At 42.2% G+C, this 22,103-nt stretch overlaps 1 protein-coding gene across 1 annotated transcript in view; it reads right to left on the reverse strand.

Moving 5' to 3' along the window:
• LOC111863691 (netrin-3) overlaps positions 1 to 22,103 on the reverse strand; it is a 425,919-nt gene that overhangs the window by 14,124 nt on the left and 389,692 nt on the right. The window contains exon 5 of the mRNA XM_023850223.2: positions 7,201 to 7,275. Within this exon, the coding sequence (XP_023705991.1) occupies positions 7,201 to 7,275 (75 nt within the window). The remainder of the gene's footprint in view (positions 1 to 7,200; positions 7,276 to 22,103) is intronic.

Genomic DNA, 22,103 nt, shown 5'->3' on the forward strand with positions numbered 1-22,103 from the left:
TCAGTAGAGGACTGTGGCCTCCCAGATCCCCAGATCTCAGTATTTCTGATTATTATCTTTGGGGCAACCTGAAGCAAAAAGTCTACAAAAATAATCCCCGCAGCATTGATAGTCTTCAAAATGAAATTACACGCGTAATTCATTCAATTACCGTCGACGAACTGCAGAGAGTGTCGCGTAATTTATTTGTGAGATGCGCGGCATGTTTGCAAGCAGAAGGAGGTCACTTTCAGCACCTGTTATAAACCACGGTAAGTTATCTTTTTACTGTATTCTTATAAATGTGTGCATGTAGAGCAACTGATGGACGGAGACTCAGCGACACCACTACACTCACGCTATCGGGGAACGGCACTGCAGTCGCGGGGAGGAGTTGCATCCGTTCTGCGGTGGTATGACTCACGGCAAATTGCAGCCGCGGCGCGCACTTGATTGTACGCACTGTATAAGCTGGCCTGGCTCCATTTCCTTGTCATCCAGAGGGTTGTATTACCGGTTACGCACTAGACCCGTGTTGTGGGTTCGAATTTTGGCCAGGACACCGGTTATCATGATTGAGGTTTTCCGAGGATTTCCTCAGTATCCCCAGGGTAAGTACCTTAATTGGACCACAGCCCCTTCCTTCCAAATTCGTTCCCATTCATCTACTACTCGATTCGACTACATTAACCAAGGATACGGGGAATATCTGTTCATGGCTTGGTGCTTAATTAATTAAGCATAGGGACAAAATTATGTTTTTATTTTTTTTTAAGTCAGGATCTTGTGGAGGGGAATATACAGGTTTCCGCGGTGATTTCTCCTCTAACTCCTGCAGACAGTGTCTCGTTGCCGGCGCAAGCACTTACCATCACTAAAGGATGCGCTATAGCTGAAGAGGTTAGTCGCTGGCTTCCCACCGCGGCGGCCCGGGTTCGATCCCGGGGTCTGGTCAATTGGGATTTGTGGTGGACAAAGTGGCGCTGGGGCAGGTTTCCTCCGAGTACTTCGGTTTCCCCTGCCAATCTTCATTCCACCAATTGCTCCACAGTCACCCTCACCTATCATCTGGGGCTGGTACAATAGGCCAGAAGTGGCGACAGTAAAAGGGACTTAGTCCAACCCCACTAGCAATAAAGAATACCATCACTAAGCCAAATGCTAACATAGACGAAAGATATCATCTTGCCATTTGATGTTATACAGTACGTATATATTCCGGCTACTGACAGCGTCCCCCTGGATAAAGCGGCCGGGAAGCAAAACTGACCGCCTGTATAGTGCTCTTTAATTAACAGTAGGAACATATTTACTTCTCTTACTTTGTTTCGTATGGAAGTTTTGTGAAATTCCAATGTTTATTTTGAAGCAACACATATTAAAGTTATTATCGCAGTCCATAAGAAGTGAGACTTCGTCTATTTAACGACACCGTATCAGTCACAGAGATTAAATATCGCCCATCTTCTTAAGCCTTCATACAAATTTCGTAACACAGAACAATTTTACGTTCAGGTGTTTCAGAAGAAATGGGCGTACAATGAGCCAGTACATCTGCAATTCAGTTCAGAGGGAAGTACTGTACAGTATATTCTCAGAGTTTGGAGTAGGCATGAAGTTTGTTACGCTTATTAAAATGTGTTTAAATGAAACCTGTGGTGAAGTATAGGTAAACACTTGCCTGATCGTTTCCTATTCTAAATGGTCTAAACCGAGGAGATGCTTTATCACGTTGCTTTTCAATTTCGATTTAGTATACGTCATTAGAATACCAAGAGAAACTGAAATTAAATGGGACACATCAGCTTCTACTCTATGCTGATGATGCAAATCTATTGGGGGTAACATACACATCCTAAAGAAAAACACAGAAACTCTCATTGACTCTAGCAAGGAGATCGGCCAGGAAGTAAACACAGACAAAACTAAGTACTCGTACATATATGCTTATGTCTCGGCCCCAGAATTCAGGGCAAAATAACAGCATAAAGGTAGCCAATAGTGGATCTTCTGAAAATATGGCACAATTGACTTATTTGGGAACAAAGTAACAAACCAAAATTAGACTCGTGAGGAAATTAAGAGCAAACTGAATTCTGGCAATGCTTGTTACCATTCAGTTCAGAAATTTTGTCTTCACATCTTCTCTCTAAACACGTAAAAATTTAAATTTAATTTAAAAACTATAATTTTGTATGGGTGTGAAACTGGGTCCTATAATAATGATGAAGGAACATGGACTGGGGGTATTTGAGAACGGGGTACTGAGGTGAATATTTGAGCCAAAGAGGGATGAAATAATTATAGGCTGGAGAAAATTGCATGAGAAGCTACATAACTTGTACTCTTCACCAAATATAAACAATTATTTCGAGAAGGATACGATGGGCAGGGAATTTTGCATTCATTGGAAAGAAGAGAAATATGAACGAGGTTTTTATGGAAAAACCAGAAAGAAAGAGACCACTATGAATACCTAGACATAGGCTGAAAGATAATATTAAGATTAATCTTAGAGAAATAGGATGGGGTGGTATGGACTGGATTACTCTGGCTCAGAACAGGGACGAATAGACACGGCAATGAACCTTTGGGTTGCATAAAATATTGGGGAATTTTTTAGTAGTCGAGCGACTGGCGGCTTCCCTATAGGGATTCAGCAGTGTCTGATCAAGCGTGTTTAACTGAATAGCTAAATGGATAATTTATGGAATTAAATATTAATGAAGTCAGTGAGTTTTAGGCTGCATGTGAGGTAGAACTGTTATGATAGTGAAATCAAGTATGTTTATTGCAGTTTCGGTGGGACTAACAAGAAATAATACGAAATTTTGGTGACTATTTTTCGGTAAGTTATTTAACAACACTTCCGACATAGAGACTGCATGACAACGGTTGGTTGATAGTTGAATGATAATGAATAGGAAGTGAGTGTTACCCGGCGTTTGTCTGGAGGGGCCGAGGTGACCACGAAGGGCCTTAGTCAGGATAACGAGCGTTCGGGCAGACATTGAGACCGAACACCTCCGAAACACGAGACTACAAACTAAACCGCCTAAAGGCCATACTTTCCTAGTTCAAGTTGTTAATGAGCTAGCTGCTACATTATGAAACGGAATAACACTTAGAGTGGCGTGCTGTAACACAAATTTTACATCATGTAGTCTAAATACATTTCCCTCGTCAGCTGCAGACATTACTCACGATGTGCATCCGCTAGCTGTACTGTGATATCCATGATTTTCTTCAGTCCCTCCAGGCAGATTACGGGATATTGCCCTGATTAGTCCAGGACCGCTTCTTCCAAATCATCGTCATTAATCTGTCATCCGCCCTTCGTCGCTGATTAGTCTCGATATTGAAGTCGTCTTTAAATACGCGACGAAAGAAAGAGCACCCACGTTTGCTATACTTTCTCCAGATAATCTCCGTGGCCCGCATACGTTCAGCAATAAGCCCCTGCATGTGTAAACACAGGTGGGAGGAACAGGAGGCTTCTTCTCAATGTATCAGGTACATACAACCTCTTTTGTGGGTTATTTCATTACACTGCCAGTAGGTCCAAGGGTAGTATTATAGAAGAATGATGTGTTGGAACGGATTTGGAAGGAAGACCGTTGACTAATCTACTCACTATCTCAGCGCATATCTAGAGGCACTAAAAGAAACAGGAAAAATGGCCGCGCCATAGCTCAAGCGGTTGATCGCTGGCTTTCCACCGCGGCGGCCGGGGTTCGATCCCGGGTCTGGTCAAGTGGGATTTGTGGTGGACGAAGTGGCGCTTGGGCAGGTTTTCTCCGAGTACTTCGGTTTCCCCTGTCAATCTTCGTTCCACCAGTTGCTCCACACTCACCCTCACCTCTCATCTGGGGCTGGTACAATAGGCCAGAAGTGGTCGCAGTACAAGGTACTTAGTCCCACCCCACTAACAAAAAAAAAACACAAGAAAAATTCTAAACCAGGATAGCTGGACTCCTGGCCTAGACTTAAACCTGGGCCGCGCCATAGATCAAGCGGTTAGTCGCTGGTTTCCCACCGCGGCGGCCCGGATTCGATCCCGAGTCTGGTCAAGTGGCATTTGTGGTGGACAAAGCGGCGCTGTGGCGGGTTTTCTTCCAGTATTTCGGTTTCCCCTCCCAATCTTCATGCCACCAAATTGTCCATCATCATAATCACCCGAGGCAGGCTACAATAGGCCAATCAGTGGCCGCCGTGCCGAGTGGACCCAGTTGGACTCCAAACCTCACTAAGCGAATTTAATTTTAGACTTAAACCTAGTATTTCCCGAATTCGAGTGTAGAATTACCGTTACATAGACCTTGATACCTATAGCATATCGAGTTAGTTTTGTGCGAGCGTGTCTTTGACCTCTCGGATTCTGGAAAGATCAAGGAATAAACTAGAATGAGGGCGTTTGGAAGAATATGTGGATCTAAGAGACATGAAGTGACAAAGCGATGTAAGTAGCATAATGGAATACTTCAAAATTGGTACTCTGCATCACACATCATTAGAGTTACTAAATTAAGTGGGTGAGATGAGAAGGGAGTGTAGCACGCATGGGAAAGACCAGAAATGAGTATAAAGTATTGGTCGGAAAACCTGGAGAGGAATTTTAGGCTCGTATGGGAAGATATGCATCTTATATAAATGGGGGGGGGGGGGAAGTGGACACGTATGTCTCAGAACTGGGTCTAGTGGCGGGCTGTTCTAACGCTAGTGAACCTTCGGGCACTATGACAGGTAGGAATTTCTTGAGTAACGATACGACTTAGTAGGGATTCTTCTGCACGTACTCATTTGGAGGCTATAGAGCCTCTACAGTGTACAGAGCACGGAGCGCCTAACGCCCTGCTCATTACAGGCTGGCTGGTTGCCGCCATGAAAGCTGCGCGTTTGTCACCATGTCAGACAATGTAGAAGCCGCAAGTCTCGTTTAGAAACCCAATCTTGTACGTCGTGTATGCCACGTTTATGTTTTTTGACATGTTCTATTGCTCGAATAAATTAAAAAAAAAATTAAATGTATGTTTAATTTTGAATGAAAACTTATATGACAGCGCTTCAGTAGCCCCATTGTTGCTGTTGTCTGCTGATTAGCCGCTGTTTCTGCTCCTGTGTTCGACTGCCCTCCCCCCTTTTCTTATTTGAATGGGTGTGGCTGCACAGAAGTAGACTGATGCTCAACTCGACAGCTAGTTCAGTTCATTAATTGGCCACTAGAGGATGCGTTTGCTAGTTAATTAGACCCTACTATTGCGAAGGAACCACGTGATGATTTATTCGGCTACCCATTTCGCTGTCTGTAAATTAGTGGAGATTGTACTGGGCAACCGAGTACAATGAAAGGAATCAACATGCTTGGGAAAGCGTGTTTTTGTAAGTGTTGTTAGGGAAGGAATACAAACACCACCCTTATTTTTTTATCTAAGAGCAGTTTATTATTATTATTATTATTATTATTATCATCATTATCATCATCATCACTGCAGACTGGCCACGATTTATTCACAGTTCAAGTACACACAAGGCGTAAAAGTATAAGAGGTGCAGTGCATTGCTTTGCTTTGCTTGGGAGAGCAACTCGTCAAGATCAAAACATCACAATGTCAGCGTCATTTGTAGCTCGCAGAATGTCGAAACGGTACTCGATCTCACTCCATGTGCGGCACTAAAGTAAATGCCGGCTAGCATGCCACCAGTTAGATATATATATATATTGTCTATTCCTTTCTGTGGTCTAGTGGTCAGAGTTCCTGGCTACAGATCCAGAGGTCCGGGTTTGATTCCCGGCACTACCAGATTTTTTTTAGAACTAGTGGGTCTGGAACGGGGTCACCTCAGCCTTGTGAGGATAATTGAGAAGCTGTTTCAAGGAAACAGCGGCTCCGGTCTAGAAAATGGCAATTAATGGCCGTGGGGATTCGTTGCGCTGACCACGCGACACCCTCTATCCGCTAAAGTTGGCACTAACTTCGCCCACAAGCGGCGATCGCTCGGTCGGTTTAGTTCGCTTGCGGACTAAAACAACGGAGTTTGTTTTCTTTTAAATATTTTTGTAACTTCTCGGCATAAAATTTCATATGAGATATTCTTCTGGCTAATCATATATGGTTATCGAACCGAAAACCGTATATCCCGTGATTTGCAACGTTCTCTTGCGGACTAAAACCCACGGATATTTTTATCGGTAAATATACAGATCATCTCCTTCGTTAATTCCTTCCGTGCTACAGACATATATACGTCCTTTTACACGTTAGGTGAAGTCAAGCTAAATTAGGTCAAGTTCGTTTGTTAGGTTAGGCTGGGTTATGTTAATTTAAAGGCGTAGGCTGTATATACACATTTTGAGTTGTTAAGTTAGAAGATGTAAGGCTAGGCTTTTTGGGTTAGGTTATAGACCTGTATTATATTCTCTGGTCCTTGTCTAAGGCCGGTCACTGTAGCTGAGCGGTCTAAGGCATGTACTGTCTTCGCTCACTCGGAAGCGGGGATCGTGGGTTCGAATCCCACACAAGGCATCATTGTTTTGTATGTTTATGTGTTTATTCTGTATTTGTGTTGTCCTGTGTTTAAGGTAGAGGCCTTGCGACGAGCTGATCACTCATCCAAGGAGTCCTACTGTCTGTAGAATAATCAAAATGAAACAAAAAGAAACATCCGGAAGTTATAAGAGGAATGGATTAAGTAAGTCCTTGTCTATTTTAAATCAGTCTAAAGAAAGTCAGGACAGAAAGTGTTACAAATCGTGTATTTATGTACTTAATATGGTTTAATCTGTATAGCGACTGGCTACGGGCTGGACTGAGGGGTCGGCGTTCGAGTCCCGGTAGGGTCAAGAATTTTCTTTCTTCAAATCGTCCAGACTAGCTCTGGGGTCCACCTAACCTCCTGTACAATGGGTACCAGGTAGTCTTTCCCAGGGTTAAACCGGCAGAGGCATGACGCTGACCACTCACCTCCATCTAGTGCCGAGATCAAGAAAATGTGGAGCTATACATCCACTGCCCCATACGCCTTCATGGCATAGTGCTTAATTCGATGAGCACAGGGACAACTTTATCAGAATGAATAGCGATTATTTCCCTAAACGACTTTAAACAATTGGTTACTCTAATGCAGCAGAACCAATATTCACAGTGCTTCCAAGTTTGGGATGTTACACGCTGGGTGTAAGTCACGAAACCAGAACTTAATTCTCTCTGCTGGGATACGTACCGTAATCTCTTCGGCAGTATTTGTTGAGATTTAATCGTCTCGTACCAGCCCTGCATTTTCCACATTGGTCCCGATCTGAAACGAAAGGAAAAAGAATAGAAAACAGACTGGTGATAATTTCAAAGGCGCACTGTAAAGGAGAAAAGAGAACAAAAGACAGGAATACGAAACAAGACAAATCGCATAACCCATTTTACGAGTCTTCTCTCTTTCCGTAAAAAGACCGTTCCTCCATTCTCAGCAAGAAATATACACATCAAGCCACGATTTCATTGATGCAAGACTGGCATATGCGACACTTGATTGGGTCCTAAAAGCAATGCCTGTGGACAACATAGCAAAACAAACTTTCGTCTTTTTCGTTAACTTGTTTGAAATAAGCTCTTTTGACTACATCATTTACACATATCACAAAAATTGAACTCACAGATTTGTTACACGCATTTAATTAACTGGACCGCCTCTGTGGTCTAGTGGTCAGAATTCCTGGCTACAGATGAAGAGGTCCCGGGTTCGATTCCCGGCCCTGCCAGATTTTCTGAGAAGTAGTGGGTCTGGAACGGGGTCCACTCAGCCTCGTGAGGATAACTGAGCTACCTGAATGGAAAAAAGTAGCGGCTCCGGTCTATAAAACCGAAATTAACGACCGTGGGGATTCCTTGCGTTGACCACGCGGCACCCTCTATCCGCGGTCGCCCGGTCGGTATAGGTTGCTTGCGGACTAAAGCCACGCAGTTTGTTTTAATTAACTGATTAATTACTTAATAAAGATAGTATTCTTTTATATTTATTTTATTTGCCCGTTTATAACTTTATGTTAATCTAGTGCAAATGTTAAGTATGTTTGGAGCTATGTCTCAATTCCCCTATAATATTCACATGCAGCGCAAAGGTGGAGATTGTGCAACCATCAGACAGAGATATCCAGCACTCAGATTGTATTTTTATTTCGCATAGTGGGGGGTGGAGTCCAACTGGGTCCACTCGGCACGGCGGCCACTGATTGGCCTATTGTACCTGTCCCGGGTGATTATTATGAACGTGGTGGAATGAAGATTGGCAGGGGAAACCGAAGTACTCGGAGGAAACCAGTCCCAGCGCCACTTTGTCCATCACAAATCCCACTTGAGCAGACCCGGGATCGAACCCGGGCCGCCGCGATGGGAAGCCAGCGACTAACTGCTTGAGCTATGACGGGACCAACAGCACTCAGCTTAGCAAAGGTTCCAGTGCGTTCCTTCCTTAACTTTGCATGTAACTGTAAGCAACAGCTCTTCCTGTCTTTTTATCAACACATTTTAATTATCTATTAATTAACAATATTTTTTTACTATTCATAATTGCACAAAAGTAAACAATCGATCTGTCATTTTGAGAATTATAATCAATTAAGTTTTATTTGATAACTTTCTAAGAATATCCCGCGCTCCCTTAATAAATAATTGCACCCTCCGAAGAGGATGGATCCTATGCTTCGCGAACCACTCCCATGAGGCGCTTTCCTTTAGCTTAAAGAAAACAAATATGTCTTTATATTATTCCTTTAAATCAAACTTGCAACAAACGCCGTTTTTGCTATCGGTTCTTGCACACAATATGTCGATACAGTACTTATGTACTTTTCTTTCCGATCTCTGATGTGAGATAAAACCTGGTTGGATCGATTTCATTTAAAAATCCGTGAGGGTATTGTACAGTGAAAATATCGAGGAACCCATGCGGAAGATTTTATTGCCTGCAGCAGCACGGAGCACCTTTCTGCGTCAAAACAGCAAAACCAATGCGCCCTCTGTCCTTAACAGACTCATATCAGAGGTTTACCTTACAATAACACTGCTATTTAGCGAATTTTCACTCTTAAAAGAGCGTGGGCTATTCCTTATTGCAAACTGCTTTTTGTGGTCTACAGATCCAGAGGTCTCGGGTTCGATTCCCGGCGCTACCAGATTTTCTGAGAAGTAATGGGTCTGGAACGGGGCCCACTCAGCCTCATGAGGATAACTGAGGAGTTACTTGAATGGAAAAGTAGCGGCTCCGGTCTAGAAAAACGATATTAAAGGACATGGGGATCCGTTGCGCTGACCACGTGACACCATCTATCGCTAAAGTTGGCACTAACTTAACTGACAAGCGGCGGCCGCTCCATCGGTATAGGTAGCTTGCGGACTAGAGACCACGGAGTTTATTTCATGAAATCAGAAGCTTTAAATTATGCAGTCATCTTATGTATGCGAGTGTTCTGTCTCCTGTTACATGATGCCATGCTGTCAGGAGTCTGCTGATATTTTTGATAGACTTACTGCCTCCTTCTTCAGGCTGGAAATGGAAGCAGTACGCTCCTCGAAAATTAGCAAGTTTGTACCAAGCTACACCACGTCAGATCCCACAAAATTGTACTCTTCGTAGTCACTGCTATGAGAATATCAAATATCACAAGGTTATACACACTTCTTTCTGTAACCCCACTTGTAATATTCCATTCCCTGGACAACGTCATTGATATGAGAATCTAATTAGTGTTGTTACTGTGATCCCTTTATGCGTAACGTTCCAGGAAATAAACTCGTTATAGTCGCAGTCGAAGAATGAGCCCCCGGTACCCACTGGATCGGAGATTGGGTGAACCCCAGATCCCGTCCGGACGATGTGGAGAAGTGAAAATTTTTACCCCCACCGGGTAATACTACGCTACGCTCCGAAAGGTCGTGGGTTCAAATCTCGATGAGGTAATTTGACTTTTTTCAATTGACCTAATCCTTCCAGTCGCACTATGGCCCTAGGGTCGACTCAGCCTCTAACAGAAATTAATACGGGGAATCTTCCTCGGGGCAAACCGCGGCCGATGCGTAAGGCTGACTTCACCGCCTTATGTGAGCCGATTGTCTAGAAAATGTGGGAACCACGGCGTCTCACAACCCTATGGGCCTGCATTAACTTTACCACTCGATCTAGAAATAGACATATTATAGACAAATGTTAAAAATCCCAACGACACTACATTTAGGCTGTACAGTTTTGTTTTGAATGATAGCCTAAAGTTTCTGAGAAGAGATGAAGGGTTTTGTATAACCAATCGGAGCCTGGCGTCACAGCGAAGCGAACTGCAATGCTTTACAGAGTTTCTGTCTTCACCTCAGAAGATAGTGGAGCGCTCATTTCACATTTGCTCACGTAACATTGTGCTTCGTTTTGAGGACGTAAGCAGGAAAAGATGTCAAACCAGTTTATCCTTTCTAAATTGCATCAGTTTCATGTTTATGGTCCTTCTTAATTAAATGCTGCAAGTATGCGAGCTGCCCTCTGAGGACAACAGTATCTAAAGTTGCTCTTCTTCCGTTTGAAGTTAACTGACTACAGATTCGCAAAATGTGCTGCCTTCTGTTGTTAGAGAATGACGTAGCTTTCCCTTTGCTGACTTTTTGGATCTACATTCTTGCTTCTCATGGCAGAAGTATCCTGCAGCAGTGAATGATTTCTTTTGCTGTACCTACGTTACAGGCTTGACAACCGAGGAATAAAGGTTCGATTCCCGGCAAAGATTTTTCGTTTCTGTATGACGCCCACACCGGCTTGTGTCCTACCCGGAGATTTATAAATTGGGTACATTATCCTTTTCCCGGAAATAAGACGGCCGGGTCTATTGCTGCGGTTAGAAACGCGTGGAATTTATGCTCCTACAGCTACATGTGTTTGTGACGTAGTGCTTAACTAAGTGCAAAGGAAACTTTTTAGAACTAATTCCTCGTGGTACATCTGTGTCCCCATGTAAAACAATTTAATTTAAAAACTTTAACTAAGCCACGGAGCGAAGTCCACGATACATTGCTGAACTAGTCAAAGAATTTTAGGTAGAAGCCTTGCGATGAGCTGATAACCCATTCAAGGAGTCTATAAAATGGCCATGAAACTGAGAAATGAGCCATATGCTCAGAAGTGGGAGCAAGAGGAGAGAAAAATCAAGGAATTACCAATATTGCATGTCTCCCATGTGCGCAACATGTTCCGCTCGTCTCATCCTCCTTGATTTTTCAGCCATACAAACCATTCTCATAGTGTAACCAAAAGAAAATTTAATTGTGTTAGTCAATCCAAAATTTCTGGTTTGTACTGTATTCAGAACTTCTACAAGACGGTTACTCATCTGTCTCGACACCAGTACCGAAGCGTCTGCGTATGGCAGTTTCAGTGAATATAAATTTTAACACCCATGATGTGTATGTATTGACCGTCTTGTAGTGCACACAGTCTCACGTGTCACTTCACTACACGTTTCGGCATCACTGTGCCATCCTCAGGTGTGTTATTTACGTTAAACTATTGCACTGCTCTCCATCATGTGTCGTTTGTAAAATTATTTAAAATGTATATTCGTCATGTACTATAATAAAATTTATATATTAAAATTTGTTAAGATTTATCATCTTATACGTCGTATTTCAAACTCGCGTATTATATCATTCTTCCGTTATGGGAGTCGTTCTTCCTTGTATTTTGTGTATACTGTGTCTTGTGATGTGTCCTTCTTTTGTGGACACCTGATGGCGAGCAGTGCAATAGTTTAACGTAAATAACACACCTGAGGATGGCACAGTGATGCCGAAACGTGTAGTGAAGTGACACGTGAGACTGTGTGCACTACAAGACGGTCAATACATACACATGGACGCGAATCAGTGCAACAGGACGCTAAAATACAACAAAATTTTAACACCTTTGGAATTTCAGAGGAAGGCATAATGGGAAATCAGTGGAATTTGTGCAGGTTCTATAAAGCAAACAAGAACACTTCGTGTACAAGTTGGAGAGAGATTTTGAAATTCGATGTGGGAGATTTGTTTTAAGCTTTTAGGAATTCCAATTTCAGCCTTACTGACCTATAATAAAGTCAGATTTACTTATTATCATACAGGCTTTTTCTGTAGGCTTATGTCAGAAATCGTTGATCAGTTCTGGTGGGATTCGAAAAGAGAGATATTTGAACACCGCTAATTGGCCATGTTTATTTTTAGCCATACTGATATGTTATATCCCATAATTGGTCTTTCCTACATGCGCCACAAACTGTTCAACTTTTGTGTATATGGAAGACGTTCATGAGAAGTTTTCGAGAAACTTCGATTTTCAGTTATATCGATAAATAACAAAATGTGCTTTGTGGAAGACCTAGAATGGACTCATATAGGCGCCGAGTAAGCTTATAGCCTGCAAAGAACGCCGTAGGGAGTTAGTTTTGTTAACTACTTTATAGAGTACTCTTCTCCATCTTCCTTATATCAACGGCGATAAAACTCTGGTTTCCGTAGAAAGGAGGAAAGAGAGTGAACAGCTGAATAACTTGATCAGGAAAGATCCCATATCAGGGAGTGTAGTATTTGGTCAGTTCATTAGTTGTTTAGATCCATTAGATAAATCACGTCCGTTTAAACTCAATTTAAAGAAGCTTTATATAATGAATTTTAATGCCGGAGAAGTTAAACTGCTGAAAGCTTCTTAAGTTTGTGTAGTCGTCATGAAACATTCAACACAAGGAAACATCACCAACTTGTAGACATATTTGTAACCTCGAGTCATGTTTACATCGACACGAGGAGCTACAAGAGTTCATTAGTTAACTTTGGAAAGTAGACAAGCCTGCTTCGTAATATCCCGTGAGCACCAAGCCTTCATTACGTACAACATTTTATACGTATGTTTATAGTCAGATTTGTACAGAACGTCACTCTCTCTTCAGCGTCCTTTTTTGTTTTTTCGTCATGTGATGTTAGGACGTATCTTGCGTGGGCGCCATGTTGTTTCTTATTTATGAAGAAAATTACCTTCGAGAGTAATACGCCTCTCCGTGATACATGTCGACAAAAAAGCCACCGGATTATTTTGATTTCACAGGCAACTAAACGTTTCCAATTCAGGTGATAACTAATTAACTTCACGGCGCTGAGCCCTTCTAGGGAAGCCGCCAATTGTGTAGCTACTCTAGAAATTCCCCATATTTTATGGGACCCGAAGGTTCATTACCATGTTAACAAGAGCCCTCTACTAATCCCTATCCTGAGCCACATAACTCCAGTCCATACTACCCCATCGTATTTTTAAAATCAGATGATAATTCAACAATTTGGAATGAGCACGCACGTAATGATCTTATTATATTCACTTTATCGAACACAATTACTGCAATATCAACATCTACTCTGCAATAAACAAATTATTTCAACTTCCATTCGGTGGTTATTCAGATGCTGTAAGATGCTTAATGCCACGGAAGCAGGCAGACGTGTTGCGGCCGTCAAAGTAAGAGAGTGGGTCAGTGTCTGCAGATAACGTGGAGGCATACTCAGTAATATGGGCAGCAATAGTTAAGATAGTTAAGACTAAGGCCATATACAATAATTCTGACACAAGGTGATGGTTTAGTTTGTGTTATTTTTTAATCCAATCAGTAGCTAGACTACATATCGCCGAGTGGTTCGATGGTAATGCATGAAGAAATAAAAAAAAGGGGGGGACATGCAAGGAAGCGGCCATGGCCTAATCGATACATTATCCCGATATTTTCTTGATAGGATTGAGGAAAACCACGAAAAATGTCCGTCAACATAGCTGCCATCCTGGCCGAAATTCGAATCCAGCATCTCCAAAATACGAGTTCAGAGCACTATCGCTAAGCTATATAACCCTGTGAAGATACTGACTGTAGCAATAAGCATACCAGGACATCACAGTGTTTTATCTCTTTTTGACTAATAACTTCTAATATACTTGATAAAATATCGTTAAATTTGATATGCATATCACGTCTCTGGGCTGGTCACGGTAGCCGAGCGGTCTAAGGCATGCACTGTCTTCGCTCGCTCGGAAGCCGGGATCGTGGGTTCGAATCCCACTCAGGGCATGGATGTTTGTGTGCGTTTTTCTGTGTTTGTCTATAGGTAGGGGCCTTGCGACGAGCTGATCACTCGCCCAAGGAGTCCTACCGAATGTGTAAGATATAGTAAACCGAAGTGAAACGGAGAGTTCCATGGAGGTAGGCCTAGGCCCAAATTGGGGCTATAGCGCCACAGAAAAAAGAACACGTCTCTGGAGTTCAGCCTATAGTCCTGCTTTATATTTCATCATTTCAATAGTATAAATATGGCGGCGGAGTGAAATCCAGCTTTTAGCTCACAAATTTTCACTGGAGATGAATGACAAGTATCCGTGTACATTAACAAACATGTATTATACATTACAGAGCGTGGACGCCGCAATATGAAATGTAGCTTGAGTGAAGTATGGGCATACATTTCTCAAACAACGACGTACGTTTCCTCCATCCAGGGCCATAATGCGGCTGGAATGATTAGGTAAATTGAAAAAAGTCCACCATATCGGGATTCGAAACCGCAACCCTCCGGCCTTGACCAACTATGCTACCGCGTGCCCAAATAATGAACATTTTATATTCAATAATATGTGAATATCTTGACAAGCTGAGCCGCTGTTAGCTTTTCAAGAAGGATTCCACTCCATAGAGTTCGTTACGGAGGGGCTTTTATGAACACGGTAATGAACCTTCAGGATTCTTTCTTTTTTTCATTGGCACTACAGCCCCAGTGGGCCTAAGCCTACCTCCATGAAACTCTCCGTTTCACTTCGGTTTTACTAGATCTTAGACATACGGTAGGACTCCTTGGGCAGGTGATCAGCTCGTCGCAAGGCCTCTACCTGTACACAAACACAGAAAAACGCACACACACAAACTAAACATCCATGCCCTGAGTTGGATTCGAACCCACGATCCCGGTTTCCGAGCGAGCGAAGACAGTGCATGCCTTAGACCGCTCGGCTACCGTGACCGGCCCAGGATTCATATAATACTGAGAATTTCCTGAACATCTGAACTACTCTCAGCTTCTGAGGAAGGAATCTGATCCAATGGCTGCTAGGAGCATTCAGAACGCCAGTGCGCAAGAAACACATGTGGAAACAGTCCTGTTCAGGATGCTCTATAAAGGCCTGTCCACATTACTCGTGCTCGTGCGTCAGAAGCTTACTGCTGCCGCAGCTGACGAAGTGGACGCCCAAACTGGTTTGCATACAAAGCCTTCGCATTTCTTCACAACAGATATCAGCTCCAGATCCTGATTTTCCGGCAGCAGTAAGCTCCTGACGCACGAGCACGAGTAATGTGGACGCGCCTTAAAAGCAATACATGTTTTGCCGACACTGACCATTCTTCACAGTAGTATACAGCGGAAGCGAAATAGAGTCCGTTCGATTCGCGATCAACCCAAGTGAGTTATGCCTCTGATACTGAGCGCTTTATTGTCTCATAGTCTGTTCATGTAAGTAGATCCCAGCGCCTCTGCATCCGACTGCGGAATTAGTCAGCGCTGGGCTGGGATTTACCAACCTAGGGATTTGTGAACTAAGAATAATTACCTTGCAAGCCCAAGTCGACACATTCATTCAATAAAACACGATTCCATCCAGGCCTTTTGTGAACCAGTTAGGGTTGGGGAACCTGAAAGCGGCTAAATTTCATGCTCATTCCATTCCCTTTTTTATCAGTCTTTTGTGTAAACTTACTTCTTTCTTTTTTCTTCCTTTCTTACTATTTTTAGATTGAATGTAAATTGCACCATACCCCACACTTCCATGCGTTATCTTCGGGGATATAAACCCAAATGAAATGTAGTTAGTCCTAGCTGCTTCGGAAGAAATAGAATAACAGTTACGTAAGTTTCCTCTCTTTTCTCTTAATACTGACTTCATGTGAGAAGATGTCTTATGTGTAGCGATTTGAGAAATGTAACCTAACGGCTGCCGGTCACGGTAGCCGAGCGGTCTAAGGCATGCACTGTCTTCGCTCGCTCGGAAGCCGGGATCGTGGGTTAGAATCCCACTCAGGGCATGGATGTTTGTGTGCGTTTTTCTGTGTTTGTGTACAGGTAGAGGCCTTGCGACGAGCTGATCACCCGCCCAAGGAGACCTACCGTATGTGTAAGATCTAGAAAAACCGATGTGAACGAAGTTCATGGAGGTAGGCCTAGGCCCACTGGGGCTGTAGTGCCAAGGAAAAAAAAAACCTAACGACTTGTTATAAGCAGGCATAATGCTCACAGTTCCAATTTCTGAAGTTAATATTGTCATTGTCAGGAATTCGGAGGGCTTTGCTATTTCTATCTAAGGTTAGAAGCATTCTACCCAAACGCTTGGAAGTGCATGTGAAAATATACAGTATCGTAAAGCAGATACCATAATCCTCATATTCAGACCACACATGAAAATCTTAAAACTCATATCTGCAGTGGCTACTTGTATGTTGATTTGACTAACAATTATATTTAATTCCACCGTAATTCTCGGGAAGATATTTGATGTATTTTCGCAACACATCTTCTCTTATATACTTTATAATTTGACGCATGCGTAAAAATTAAAAATATTTAAATTCGCTTAGTGGGGGGTGGAGTCCAACTGGGTCCACTCGGCACGGCTGCCACTGATTGACCTATTGTAGCCTGTCCCGGGTGATTATGATGATGGATAATTTGGTGGAATGAAGATTGTCCACCACAAATCCCACTTGAAAAGACCCGGGATCGAACCCGGGCTGCTGCGGTGGGAAGCCAGCGACTAACCGCTTGAGCTACGGCGCGGCCTGACGCATGCGTATATACTCGTATACATTCCTTTCTTCCGGAAGCAGGGTTGCTAACCGAAAGCAGATACAACAGTTACTTCCGTCGAAATGGTTCATACTTTATTTATAATAGTCCTTCTGGCAGTTTTGCTGGTGAAATCCTACCCTGCAGAATTGCATACTATTCTCACGAACATGACTATGGAAGCATTATATTATAAGAGTAATGCAGCTACTCCTCACGCAGAAAGTTTGCTGTAACATGTAGTCCGTTCCTGAACAGCGGCATCTCGTAACACTGTCTGTGTTTAGAAGCGCAACTGCTTGATGTAGAAGTTTCGTGCTTTTACACGCACTTCTGTAGTAGACTGGATGTTTATACTGTAACTAATATAAAGTACATAAATTTGAGTACCTACAGTATAACAGATTTGTGATTGCCGATCACAATGGCCGCACACATGCATACACACATATCGCAACTCTCATTTCATGTTTCTTGATTTAAATTCCTTCCTCATTTATTCTACAATTTCCATTACCCAAGCCAATCATCTCAGTGCTAAGTTATATCCATTTCACATCTTCCTAAGGCTAGCTTTTAAATTCAGTACTCCCAAAAGAAAACGGTTGATGGGAGTTTCAGTGGTATATACTCCCTGCCTTCTTTTTATCGCCGTGGCCCTGTCCGTGGTGATCGCTTTATGCATTAAATTCTTTCCGAAGTGTAAAACATGGGTGGACACAAGTTTTGGGCTATAAAACCGGTAAGAGCTGTCTAGCAGGAAGATGATAAAAAGAGAGACTGAGAACACCTTACGAAAAATTTTGTGTTTAAATTAAACTAATTTATTTCAGTGCTCAGGTCCTAGGTCCGTACTCTTATTGAACTCCAAAACCTTCATGTATTCACAACAGTTTACTCCGACGATAATAGACGAAAGTTGTGAGATACAGGTCGAAACATGTATGATATTGCTGTAGAGTTCGCTATTGTGAACGCCTGTAATCAGTGTGGAAATTTGGAATTTCTTTAGTTTCAGGAGTTTAAACCAACCGCGCATGCGTTAGTCCTGTTCGCCCCGGAGTGTGCTGAAACGCTTTAATGCAGCTGTTCTCCAATGCAACCACAATCTTGTTTAACACAAATGTTTCAACTAACGAGGTGTAAATTGTTACCAAATTTTGTTCTAATATTGGGAATGGATGAGCCGGGATAGCTCAGTCGGTATAGCGACAGGCTACGGGCTGGACGGCCGGGGTTCGATACTCGGCAGGGACAATAGGCTTTTCTCTATTCCACAGCGTCCAGACCGATTCTGGGTTCCATCCAGCCTCTTATTCAATGGATACGGGGCCCTGTCCCCTCCCCCCAGGGGGGGGGGGGAGTGACCGGGCCGTGATGCTGACCACTCACCTCAATCTAGTGCCTAAGTCAAGAATGGTGGAGCTACACCTCCATTCCCCGACACATCTTCATGGAGTGATATTTGATTGATATACACAGGGACAAATTTACCTTTTTACATTTAATGTTCTGTTCGTTCTTTATCTTCTCTGGATGTGAACAGAATAACTCCAAAATGGAGACAAAATATTCCAATACTTAGGCGGCTATATGACAAATGCTCCATTTAATACTGATAGCTGTTTACAAGTTTTACCTCTATAACACATTTCACAGGACTGCCGGCGGGAATTCATCAAACACTGCCTTCGCAAGGACAGGTAAATGCATATTTAGCGCATAGAGGTTCTCACAGCTGTGAACATGATGGGTAAGCCTCCTATCCTCTGGGATGTGACGCCATGTAGTTTATTAACATGGACAGAAGGCAGTGTATGGAAGGGGTGGGGGGATAAAAGGAAGACTTAACGGCGTCAGATCTCAGAAGATCAACGGTCGTCATTTTGTTTGTAATTCAACAAAAACTTGACCTCAACAGATCTGCATATGATTGAATAATCTATTGTTAATACCATGCTAAAATTCTTTAACTCCGCAATATGTGATGGTAGTATCAACACCTCAGAAGTTCGCACGGTGTGGAATGTAGTTCGATTTGTTTCCTATAGATTGAGTTTGTTTTTTATTTCTTTTTCTGTTGTTGTTCTGTTTGTTATTTATTTGTTAGTCCTTCGTCCATGATATGTAAGAAATGTCCGTCTTTTAGTGCATTCAATTTTACTTGTTATTTCACAACATGTTTCGGCAGTACAGTGCCATCATCAGCTGCTCAATTTACGTAATTTATTTCATTGCTTTCCATTACGTCATTGTAGAATTTAAAAAGTATTTAAAAATGTTCATCAATTATAATAAATGTATATGTACTAAAAACTTGTTAAGATTATTTATCTTATCTGTCCCAATTCTAACACCGCGCATAGTTCCACCGCTACGGGAGTCGTTCCTCTTATTCTCAGGGTATATCGTGTCTCGTGTTGCGTGTTCCCTGTTTGTGTTCGCTAGCAATGAAATAAATTGACGTAAATAGAGCACCTGATGATGGCACTGTAGTGCCGAAACATGTTGTGAAATAACAAGTAAAATTGAGTGCACTAAAAGACGGACATTGCTTACATATCATGGACGAAGATCATTGCAACAGGACGCTAAAATACATTACGTTAGTCCTTCCTGATTGCTCACAAATAATGAGGTTTCTGGGGTGGTATCTCAGATGCGACGGTCATACCAAATTTGATGAAAATCTGTATAAGACATGGAAAATAGGATACAGTGTAAAGTTTGTAGCTTGATTGACAGGCTCAGTACAGAGGTCAGAGTGCGCCTAACCTGAGAATGCAACTCGCTTAAATTACTCTCAGTTATCGGAGAGTTTTATTTGAGGAAAATAAAAACATTAAACAAAACTGATGGGGCGTGAAGCTCACCACTCTCTTCTATGCAGTGTCGAGGGGAAGAATCGTGGAGCTGTACCTCCATTCCCACATTAATGGTGTATAACTTAATTAATTAAGCACAGGGACATCCTTATCTTACCTTATAATTGAACTAATTGACTAACTCCATGGATCGGCGCACCATAGCTCAAGCGCTTAGTCGCTGGTTTCCCATCGCGGCGGCCCGGGTTCGATCCCGTTTTAAGCCTATGTTAAAAATGATTCGGTTCAGTGAACTGAAACAGACGTATCTCATAATATGTACGAAGTTTCTATGTATAAGTTTCTGGAAAATACCGTAGATGGGCTTTGACTTCGAAACTTTATTTAAAATGACAGCATGTAATTATAAACCTTAAACATCCCAGATAAAAAAGTTATCCAATTACTTGTATAAGCCGTGGTTTATAATCAAAAAATGCTCTTGTTTATACTACAACTGATATTATGTAATTAGTTATAAACTTTCTCATCTCGTCTCATGTGTATTATGAAATGTAAGGAGAAGTTTTATGCTAATTTGATTGTATAGCGTCTGAGCTAAGCCAGGCTTATGTACCATGGACGTCACTAATTGGCCGCTTTAGGAGCTTTTAGCTGCTTTTCCATGTAATGTGTACTGTAGGCCTTGCTGGATTTTCATATACACGACAATTTTATAAAGTATGCAATCCCCACAAAGTTTCCTTTGCATCTTAATAGATGTATATAAAATACAGTGCTCCCATGTTACATTTCTTTATAATATAGAATTCTTTAAGTAGCTATTAAATTACTCTCTCTACTATGAATAAATTATTGCGCTTTATAGTGAAGTTTTAATGCACTCTTTGTTTCGGAATAAAACAATACAATCTGGGAAGTATAAAGTTTCACTAACGCACGAGAAATTTTACAGTCGTTTGTTAAATTAGTGGGTCTGCTATCGGAAGTCCCTAACTAGTACAGACATTTTCTCTTATCTCAACGAATACTTTACTCTGTACGTAGGCCTACTAAGCCGTTTATAAGCTGAAAGAAATACAAGAAATGGAGAAAATTCATTATTCCTTTCAGTTGCCTGCACCATTTAATGACATCTAACTTAGCTGGTAGCAGTTAGCATACGAAGTTTTACATAATGGATCTTTCTGCTGAAATTTCCTTTAGGGATGCAGAATATTCTGACGTGTATATCCATTGCTAGACAACGACTTGTTAAACACATTCCCGCTGAAGCCAACGCGGGCAAAAGTAGAAAATTTTCTAGGCAACGGATCAGTAAACACGCTTAAAATAATACGGACAATAGAAGGCGATGTTTTCCGTGAAGTCCGCCTCAGGGCTATGTAAGAAGAAGTTCCAAGGAAGAGAGTTTAAGTGAAGAAGAGTTCGTTTGAGTCAGTTTCTGTCGTGAATTGATTGGAGGTCTGGAGATGGCAGTCAAAAGTGATTGATAATAAATGGCAAGAAATGAATTAGACTGTGCAAAGAAGATTTAATCTGTGATTTGAAGTTACAGTGAGACTGTGATAAATCTGTTGCAAGAATACGATTACTGAAGATTGAGAATCCTATTTCGTATGCAACGGTGAACTCTAAAAGTGTGTTGATCAGCGATAGCCCTGTAATTGCCTGTAGTTCCGAGTACTGTAGATAAGGTATCAATAAATCCAATCATTCAGTCCAAACCCCGTCTGTAGTCACTAATACACGTGACAATATGATGAAAATATGTCACTCTTACTCTCACTAGACATGGGCAGAGATTAAATTAAATTAACTGATAATAGAGTAACGCACTTATTCTAAGCTGCCGGACACCGAACTGGTTCACCCAGCGTTAGAGCTCTAAGCATTGTTCGGGAGGTATTCGGTTCGAATCTCGGCCTGAATACCAATTATCCCGGCTTCTCAGTCCCTCCAGACACATACCGGGATAACACAACCGCTTTCATTCAAATCTTTACCTCTTCATCAGTCTACTAGTCATGCCACCATTCGGCGAATATAGTATAGATAAAACATAAAAATGGGGTAGAGCTATCCCTGTAACAGGCCATGGAAGCCCATAGGGTTGTGAGATGTCGAGGCTTCCACATTTTTTAGACAATAGACTCACAGATGGTGGTGAGGTAAGCTTTACGCGCCGGCCGGCAGCCCTTTACCGTCCAGGAAAGTTTCTGGTACTCCTTTCTGTTAGAACCTGAGTGGACCCCATGGACATAGTGCGGCTGGAAGTATTAGGCCAGTGCTGTCCAACGTTCTTATGTACTCGGGCACAATTCACTGATGCCTATGGAGGTGCGGGCGCCACCACACACTACTACTAGTACTTCTACTACTACTACTACTACTACTACTACTACTACTACTACTACTACTACTACTA

This window comes from Cryptotermes secundus, unplaced genomic scaffold, assembly GCF_002891405.2.
Source record: "Cryptotermes secundus unplaced genomic scaffold, Csec_1.0 scaffold369, whole genome shotgun sequence".
In the NCBI taxonomy this organism is placed as follows: Eukaryota; Metazoa; Arthropoda; class Insecta; order Blattodea; family Kalotermitidae; genus Cryptotermes; species Cryptotermes secundus.